We start from the raw sequence: 10,892 nt of genomic DNA, 5'->3' as shown, positions 1-10,892 counted from the left end.
AACTGTTTTCTTATATCACTTACACATTCAGCGATTCTTGAAAATGGTAAAGAGAATAAGTCAACAAAGAGCGGCAGCAAGAGAGCGACAGGGAAGAGAAGATGACGACAACGGTTACCAGCAGAAGAGAGGCAAGTAATCCGTAACCGTATTTGGGAACAAATGCAAGGAATGAGGAATAGTATGAACCAATACGAGAGAGAACTTTATCTTCAGAATAGAAAAAAAAAACGGAGATCAAGAGAGAAGAAATAACGTGAATCCCGAAGAGAGAGAGAGAAGCTTATCTACAGAATATGAGAAACAGAGTTCAACAGCGGAGAAATGCCATAAACGAAGATCAACCTTTAGGATTCCATATTGGTGATATGATTGTTATTTATCGATAGAATTGAGCTCCAAGATTCTCAAGGGAGATCCTGAATTGTTTGTCACAATGGAAAAGTATTAATTCTTGCTTTACAAGAATATCCAGGTAATCTTAGTCAATTATGTGATATAAATAATCACGAAGGATCTCATTTTAGGAACAACATATGAAAATATAATTCTGCTTTTGCATTTGCTTCTTTTGGTGCAAATATCAAACCTCCACAGGACCTGGCTTTTATTGCTTCCGATTACAAGGTCGAATATATCATTACGCCAGCAATCTGCATCCAAATGAAACTGAACAGAGAAGATATGGTCAGCTCTACATCATAGAATCAAATGAAGCAATCCATACCTGAGCTAATGTTAATGAAAATGCTAATTGTTTATTATCGGTATTTGAACAAATATCGGTTGCAATGAATAATAATTCTTAGGCAGCAGCATACAATAATATTACTCTTTCCTTTTTATTCTTTTACTTGTTTCAGTCATTTGACTGTGGCTATGCTGGAGCATCGCCTTTAGTCGAGCAAATCGACCCCAGGACTTATTCACACCAGCATCAGCATCAGTTATCAAGCGATGTTGGGGGGACAAACATAGATACACAAACATATACACACACATACACACATACATATATACACACACATACATATATATACACACACATACATATATATATATATATATATATACATATATATATATGACGGGCTTCTTTCAGTTTCCGTCTACCAAATCCACTGACAAGGCTTTGGTTGTCCCGGGTCTATAGTAGAAGACACTTGCTCAAGGTGCCACGCAGTGGGACTGAACCCGGGAACATGTGGTTCGTAAGCAAGCTACATTGAAATGCAAGAGCAAGAAAGAGCTGCAAGAGAAAATGATATTCCTTCTAGAAAAGTAACCATGCACTTCATCCCAGTTCTTGATACAAAAAGATACAATAATCCAACGAACAATGAGCAGAATATACTGCAGCAATTTTCGTTGGTGAAGATGGAGCTCCGCCAGTACATCGTGATATTGTTGTATATCCTATAGGACAACATAAAGAGGGAATATCGTAGATTTCTTACCGTTTAGACCTCATGGTTCATCCTCTTCTTCTTCCGAATGGCGATCAAAGATGGCATACCAACATACTGCAAGTACAACATCATCAAACAAGAGTTCGTAACAAAGTAACAATGCAGGAATTCTACCTTTTAACGTCTGGCCATAAGAGGCGGTTTCAGTGCAATTGACTGAGCGGGAAAATTATTTCCACAATATATTGTTGATGCATATGTCAAAGTAGAGGGCTGTTGTTTGAATTTCATTCAAAATAACCATGCATTGTTGAGAGTTACAATGTACTCTGGCCTCATGGATCACCTGGCGGAGAACAATCAAAATGAAGTGCCAGGAGTCACTGTCATTCTACCTCCAAGGAATATACAACAGTAATATCAAGATGTAATGGCGATAGTTTGCAAATATGGAAGTCCTGACCTATTTGCAATCCGAATGTCAAGTAATTACTGAAAACCTAGGGCCACCCGAAACAGCTCAAAACAGGCTACATTTAGTAGTGCGCGTTTACAAATTACATCTGAATGAATTGATGTTTGATATTAAAGAAAGGCTTGTATTTGGTGTACCTATTGCCCATATACATGTGATTACATTCCAGAAAAGTGGTCTTCCGAAATGTTATATGTTTATCATGTTGCACGAAGAAGATAAAATTAGAAGAAAAAAGAGAACAGATTAATAACATAGTCTCTGCTGGAATTCCACCCATGGAAGAACCGGAGTTGAGACAATTAGTTTGAACACTGATGATCCACGGACCTTGTGGAGTATCAAATCTACATTCAGTATGTATGGTTGACGGACAATGTCAGAAGAAATTCCCTTAGGAATATCAATAACGTTTCAGAGTATCCCGTATACAGAGGGGGGAACAACGGAAACACTCTACAAGAGGGAATTCACCAAGTGGACAATAGATTTGGCGCTCCATATAATCGGTATTTGTTCAAACAAATAACATGCACACAATAACGCTGAAGTGTGAAATATCTTTTTAAATATGTCTATAAAGGACACGATTGTGCAATGATGGAAGTAAGGAATGACATGACAGAAAACAACGAACAAACAATATATTTTCATGCAGGCACGTGTCCCCACCTGAAGCATTTTGACGATTATCGTAGTTCAAAATGCATGGGCAGTCCCACACAGTATGCCGTTTAGCTCTACATTTACCCGATGAACAACAAGTCTACTACATAGTAGGAGAGCAACGACAAGCAGCTGCACGAGCACAAGAGCGTGACACACATTTAATCGCTTGGTTCAAGCTAAATCAATCTGAAGAGAATGCTAGAAATCTCCTTTACTGTGATATCCCTGAACAATATGAGTTTCACAAGCAAACTACAAAGTGGACACGGCGACTGCGCTTCGATAATATTGTAACCAGAATGTACTCCACAAGTCTACATAATGCAGATAAATTTTACTTAAATATGCTACTCCAGCATATCCCTGGCGCAACTTCTTTCAATCATTTAAGAACTGTTGAAGATGAAGAATTTGAAACTTTCAAAGAGGCGTGTTTTTTTAAGGCAATTTTTAAAAAACTTTTCGGAATGGTACCCAATTGACGTATTTTGTGATATTTATTCCAGCTAATACTGTCCTTTGACCCAATAGTATACTAATGATTGTTCTTTTTTTTAACTTGAATCGAAGTTAAAGAAGTTAGTGGTACAAAATAAGCAACTCATTTTGAAATGGGGTAAACTCCAAGAAGTACACTGAATCTCGGACGCAAACATGTACGCATGTATGTTTATGTATGTTACTATACATACTCACATGCTCACTCACACACACACATACACGCACAAACACACAAATACATGTATACATTTGTCTATTAATTACCTGTAGAATATAACAGATTCAGAAGAAAGGTGTGTTGTATCTCAACAGTTAGCGCGTGACCAATGGAGCCCACGTCGAAGTGTTCTGAGGTTTCTAATAAAAATGTATTGCTTGCCTGTATCTTCCAATAAACTCTGATGAGTTATCCTTAATCTTTCCTGAGTATTTTGCATTGTGAAGGTAATTTATCGACATTCTGTATACATACACACATACATACATACATACATACGTTCGTAGAGAAATGCATGCATGCATACATACATACGTACGTGCATGCATACATACATGCATGCATACATACCTTCATATATTTACAGATATATGCAAATTTTAAATACACACACAAATATATATATATAAAGTTAATCCAAACATAAAAACACAAACAGAAAACACAACAACGCGAGGACGTGGAACAAATATAGTATTATTGGACGCTCAGGAAGGAAGGGAAGAACGAGGGCTTTACGTTTCGAGCGGAGCTCTTCGTCAGAAACATAGGAAAAGGAAAGATCCAGAGAAGGGAAGACGGCGGAAAAAAATCGCCAACGGTACACACGCGGTCGTAACACGAGTTATCCAGAAGACCCAAGGTGGAACATAACGCTATGTAAGTGCTGTGGAAGGACCATAGTTAACCTCTCGGTTCGATATATATATATATATATATTTATATATATAGCAATTTTCGAGTCTATGATGTTGGTCGACAGCATGTATTCTAGTAGTTCTTTATATCGACTCCACCGAGGAATGTAAAGTAAAGTTAACCCCGGCGGGCGGAACAAATATCACGTTCATTTCTTTTTCTGGCGTTCTAACGGTTCTCGAACGCTACTCTATTCACATAAGTATTGAATAGAAAATAGGCCTATTCATGATTTGCAAACCGAGTGAGATAGGTTTACTATCCCTTTTGAGAGCAATAGATAAATATGCGTTTTTTTAAACAAATAGAACGAAACACTCCAGAAGATCTGTGTCTAAATTCCTTGATACTATCTTGCAAAAGTACACACACACACACACACACGCATGCATATCCAAACACACACACATACATTTTAGTGTGTGTGTGTGTATATATATATATATATGCACACACATACATGTATGTACATGTAACTCTGTATCTTTAAGCAGTGCCTTAAATAACATTTAAATAAAACGGCCATTTCCGAAGAAGCCATTCCTAAGAAGAATAAATTACTTCCACCGACTGAAAGATATATTTAGATATCTCCAATTTTTTTTATCATACTTTTGGTTGTAAATTCACTATCTCTGCAGATCTTATTGCCATTTCTGATTGTTTTGACGGATAAAGATTGATTCACGGGTTACATTCAAATAACCATCTCACAAAATGTTCGCAGTATAAGAAATAATATTAATGTTTGCATTACTATAGAAACCTGAATGTGTTTTATAAGTTTTACAATTTTTTAAAAAGTATTTAATGTAATTTTGTGATTCGAAATTATATAATTTTCCCAAAAAAAGAAAGCAAAAACATCTATTTGCTGTAAATAAATACATTATAAATGCGATTTATTAAATATTTTCAAAATAATGTAAAAGAATAATTTAATAAAATATAATATTAATAAAAGAGGGTGTGGTTTGATATAGTGTTTGTGTGTGTAAATGCGAAGGGTGATATCTGTGTTTGTTTGTTTGGTATGAAGGAGGTGCTATTTTCATGGTCTTGGAAATCTTCTTAAGACGATGCCGTTAACACTTTCCTGAATAATTGCATATCAACATTTACAAAAAATATAATTAAGAAAAGAAACCCAGAAGGATGTCATTCTGAGGAAGAAGGACTAGGGAGTGGACGTAGAAGTTATTAGGCAGGATGGGATGGAATTTGGCACAATATAGTCAACAAAATGAACAGAGACGGTAGCGCGTGATTAAAGCTGGCACGACATATACCTTCACCGAGTTAAAGACCACTAAACTATCGATAAACAGGTACAGAGGGAAAAATGCTTGTAGGGAGATGTTTAGGTTGTGTTGGTTAGTATCGGGATTCATGGCGACCTTATTGCTTTCCCTCGATTTGGTGGTGTTGACGCTGGTCGAAGACTTTGACTCCTATCTTATGAGAAATTTTAAAGCTGGAAGGAAAGAATGTTCCAAACCTGAAGAATCTTTTTCAATTGATGTCCACTTCTCTTTTTTGAGGGCGATCTACAGCTTCGATATATCCAAAGATGATTTTCGGAAGGCGAATTTCAGGCAACTGGATTATATGTCCTACCCAGCGTAGAAGACGATGGTTGAAGATGCATTTAATAATTGAGATTCCTGTACGTTGAAGGATGTTATATTGGGGAATCTTTTGATCCCAAGTGATACCAAGATTTTGTTGAATGTACCGAACATAGAAAGCTTCAAGTTGTTTAATATTCGCTGCCATACAACAGCATTGATCGCAACAGTGGGGAGATGACAGCAGTTCGATACACTAAAATTTTTGTATGAAGACGAAGATTTGAGTAGGCGAATACCCTGGATCTGAATTTTCGAAGCTAATTAGCAGCCAGATTGATGCGGCTGGTTTCATCAATAAGTGTTGAATCCGAAATCCTTCTTCCAAAAATGATGATACATTTTTCTAAGGTATATTGTTTAAATGCAGTTGTTGAGTAAGGTTATTGTCCGTGAGTGATATTTGCCTGATCCCAGTCTTTTGGGGGTTGATGTTAAGTTCCAGTAAATAAAAGCATTGAGCACAGACGACACGATGTACTGGAAGTGAGACGGGTCATGAGGTGAAGCAGTTAGATCATCAACATAGTGAAGTTCGAAAACAGAGAGTGTTTAAACTGATTCAAGTGATCTTGAGTTGAAGCGGCAGCCAACGGTCCCAGATATTAATACTATCTTCAGGAACAATATTGATTCTAGATGTCGACGACCAAGGCATATATATCAATATGTACACACATACAAACACTTTTATATGTATTATGTGTGCGTGTGTAAACACATGAATCCATATGTAGATAGAAGACGTGAATATATTAACGTCGCTGTCAGTTGCGTATATACTAGTAGGGTGTATGTAAGTTGAGTAGATAATTTCCCAGTCGAGAGTAACAGATATGTATTCTTAAGACACTGCACCAGGAATTCCTCTTTCCCATTAGCTGGTGAGACCTCAGTTTCATCTTGAGTGACCCAACCGAATACAAGTAGGTAGGTGTTGCAAACACTTGGCTTCTCATGAGGGCTCTGGGTATCTGGCGTGGGAACAAATTCAAAGAGGGCTTATATGGGCCCGATCAGCCCATCACTACTGTTATTGTTTAACTCAACTTAGGCTTTGCTGCTCAATACTATTACGATGAACTGCAAGCTGTATTACCATATTTTATATTTCGGAGACTTACACATTCCAGTGGATGGTGATATAAAACGTACGGTTATTAGGAACCTTTTTTGAGAAACAGATCGAATGAGACACGGTTTCTCACCAGGCGGGCTGTTCTACTAAATAAATTCTAGGTAATTTTTCGATAGGTATGCCATTGAGAATTGCTCCGCGGACCGGGTTTGCTCATGACTGATGTATGTATTAGTAGAATGCTTATTTCTCATTCAGCTACTATATTTTTCTGGAGGTATTCTTTTCTTATTTTCAGATCTTTAAATACCTTTGATTTTTGTCAAGTGATTAGTTTAAAAACTACCCGGGTACAAAATTCTCATAAACATAAGTGTATAAAACATTCATATTATAGTTACTTGTATCCGCGCATCAGCGGTACGCAAGTGAACAATTTCAGAGGAACAGAAAATTTCAATATGGTTAATAAAACATTTGACGCAATAAACAAACAACAGCCATTACATTTCCCTTTACCTGAGCACGTTATGAATTTACGATGCATTTAAGTTTTCATCACAGTTGAGAACATCTGAAATTATTAAACAGAAAATTTGGTTTACGTTAATTCACCTAGTAATTGTTACATTAATCATTTGATTCTCGCAATAATTGTTAAACTAATCATTAAACATTAAAAAGAAAAATGAAAAGGAAAAAAAGAAAATAAAAATGAAAAAAAATCGAAGTCATTTAATAGCCTGAAAAATGAGGGGAAGAAATCTTTTGCAAAATGTATGAGTCGTTGCGTCAGAATTACATTTGTTTGATCATATGTTATTTCTGATCAATTATGATCTGACTCCAGAACAATAAGAACAGTTAATGAAGCTTTTCCTCCTTGCTTCTTTCATTATTCGAAACAGTGCTTCTCTCTCACTACGACTTCGCCTTAATTTTCTGTATATTCTCTTGTCCATTAGGCAGCCACGCTCATGCACGCGCAAAGAAACGTACACACACAAACATAACCAATACACAGTTAAATCCATTTACGCACATGCGTATTTTGCAACACAAAGACTCTTACATAAAATAAATGAGTAGACGCTAACAAGAATGAAATATTTTTATGAAAGCACCTGATATTAGTGCCTCAGTATAACTACAGTATACTGGCTGAAACTACTGAAAGACTAAACGCTAAAAATAACACACACACACACACACACATGCATCCATATATGTGCATATGTGTGAAACAGTTTGGCCTATAGATTAAGGAGGTTGTACTCGTCATCGCGAGATTGTGGGTTCGATTCTCAGACCGGCGGTGCGTTGTGGTTTTGAACTAAACGATATTCCACGTTGTTCCAAGCGACTCTGCTGTGAGTAGATAACCCTACAACGGACGGGTGTGTCGTTCAGGGACAAATTTTAGTCAACGTGCATAGCCAGTGGCATCACTTGCATCCTTTGAAAGCTACAATAATGCAGGAAAGCACATTGTGAACAGCAGTGTATAACAACATCTGGCAGTCTAGTCGATATAACGATGTATATATATATATATATATAATGATATATATATATATATAATGATATATATATATATATATTATATATATATATATATAATGATATATATATATATATATATATATATAAACACTTTTTTACCAAAAGCATGTTACTATATGCCATGTACATATTCTAACAGTCATTGCCATAAACTCTCCTTTATAACAAAGAAAGAAGCAATAGCAATTGAGCTTTGGTCTGGTATGAAATGAAATAGATTCTGAGACAGCATTGGTTATTATGTAAGGCTGAAAGAGGCTGTAATTTGTTGAGGAGGTTTACATAATGTGTAAAGAAGAGGAACAAAACACCATGAAAACAAAAGACTAAAACACGAAAAATTTTGTTGGTTTGTCACTATGTGGTGACTGTGTTTTATTATGAAAGAAAGGGGAAAAAACTTATCTCCTCCTCCATGAAAAAAGAAAACAAAAAAGAAAATAAGTGTAGTAAAGTCAAAATGAAATTATACATAACCCCTCCATACCCCAGTGGTGCATCTTCGTACAGTTTACACGTTTGGCACCTTTAATCCAATATATATATATATATATATATTATATATATATATATATATATATATATATATATATATATATATATTTATTTATTTATTTATTATTTATTTATATATATTTATAATATATATATATATATATATATAATATATATATATATATATATATATATATATATATATATACTTATATGTATATATTTGTAAAGAATAAAAAAGTCTTGAATGGTACAACAATGCACTATAATACAATCAATGGGCTATATACCTGTTGTAATTTAGTGATACAACAGGTATATAGCCCATTGTTTGTATTATAGTGCATTGTAGTACCATTCAAAACTTTTTATTCTTTACAAACGATACACAATGCTTCAAGCGAACTATAATACTCTCCTATATATATATATTCATATATGTATGTAACTATCTATAACACACACCTAATAGTGTGTACCCATGCACATTAATATATATATATATATTATATATATATGTACGTGTGTGTGTAGTTCATTGATGTATAACTGTCTGTTATGTCTTTCTGGAGTTTGTACTAATATTCCATCATTTCTATGTTGTTCGCATTTCGTAATTTGGTATTTGCATGTGCATATCATATGTCTAATTAGATATGTAGTAAGGGGTTTGAGGATTTTCCTCAATTCGTGAGAGAAGCATATTCATTCTCGCTAACATATTTATTCTTATATTTTAAGTTCTGCTTTTCTTTTTTGGGTTCTGAATTCGGATAAAGAAAGAATTAGAAATGAACACTAACATAAAGTGGAAATATTTGAAACCAGCCACAGACCTTATGTCTAACCAAGTTAAGGAATCTTTACTCCGAAATGTTTAATAATTGTACCTAATTGATCGAAAATTGCAATGAAATGAAAATTAATTGCTTCAATTAAACTTGGAAAGTCTTGAGAATTCACAGAAAAACACTTTAGCGATTAATCGGACCAGTTCACTTGACCACATATAATATACATAGAACGTTGGTACCTATGGCCAAAATTCTGCAGCCTTTGCTGATAGTAGACCTAATTGTAAACGTAATACAAATCAGAAGAGAAATTCATAGCAAGCTCAGTTTCTGCACTGTTCAAAGACATAATGTGCCATATGTGACGAACAGCTTTTGTCAGCGTTTGGAACCCTCTTTATCAGAATCTTCTTCAACTCTGAAGTAGACGTTTGTTGCAGCTATTGATCTGCAGAACAGGTGACAATTCAAGCATACCTCAACTTACGTAGGTAATTTGTTCCAACTGGAAATAGCACGTAACACGTAAAAAGAAAAAAACATTAAGAATTGATTAGCACATATCTGTCTTAATATTTTGTAAATATTTTCACTCGTATTTTAATTACTACATCAGTTTTGGTGTTTAGGTACTCTTAAAAAACCCCAAAACAAATGCTTTTAAATAAATTCCCTGAGACCAATGTAAAGTCTGATAAATCGACAACAGTTGCGATTTGTTTTGTTCAATAATTTCTTTAAAAATCGACATAAAGTTGAAAAAGATGTTACTAGAGGCGACATAAACTGATGTATGTCTGTACTTTATGTCTTCATAGAATTTTACACAAGACCACTCTATCAAACAGCAGTCAACATTGGTTGCTGTTAGTTAAAGACATACTCCGTTTTATTACATTCATTTATAATCGCTAACGATTTTCTGTTAAAATGTTGAGATGCATACAAAGAGCATTGTGTGGTTAAAATTTAATTTCATGCAAAAACCTGATTGCATTGCTTAATTTTTAGAGAAAATTTCACCAGAAAGCATTTCAGTTTATTACAGGAATATAGAATTCGCTTTCATAAAATACTACGTTTCGAGATATAAGGTGTTTATATATATATATATATATATATATATATATGAACAAATGCACGCTCGCACACACATACACACACACACAGGTACACAAACATGCATATTCAAATGAGCATACAGGTGAGAAGAATGTGTATGTGAACGTATGTAAATATGTAAGGACGTATATGTATATGCATGTATGTGTAAGTCTATCTATCTATCTATTTCTGATATATATATATATATTATATATATATATATATATATATATATATATATATCACGCTGAGTAAAAAGT

The 10,892-nt window shown here is 34.6% G+C and overlaps 1 protein-coding gene across 1 annotated transcript; it reads left to right on the top strand.

Annotated features, from left to right (window-relative positions):
* The first annotated feature begins 2,588 nt into the window (after nucleotides 1–2,588).
* Nucleotides 2,589–3,035, top strand: LOC115232679. The gene has a single exon (XM_029802698.1). The coding sequence runs from the start codon at nucleotides 2,589–2,591 to the stop codon at nucleotides 3,033–3,035; it is 447 nt and encodes a 148-aa protein (XP_029658558.1).
* Nucleotides 3,036–10,892: the final 7,857 nt, after the last annotated feature.

Source organism: Octopus sinensis, linkage group LG2, assembly GCF_006345805.1.
Source record: "Octopus sinensis linkage group LG2, ASM634580v1, whole genome shotgun sequence".
Classification (NCBI taxonomy): Eukaryota; Metazoa; Mollusca; class Cephalopoda; order Octopoda; family Octopodidae; genus Octopus; species Octopus sinensis.
This window is presented reverse-complemented; position numbering and strand designations above follow the sequence as displayed.

Excerpts from the sequence above, each read along its gene's own strand:
- LOC115232679 (XM_029802698.1), top strand. The coding sequence starts at position 2,589 with ATGCATGGGCAGTCCCACACAGTATGCCGTTTAGCTCTACATTTACCC.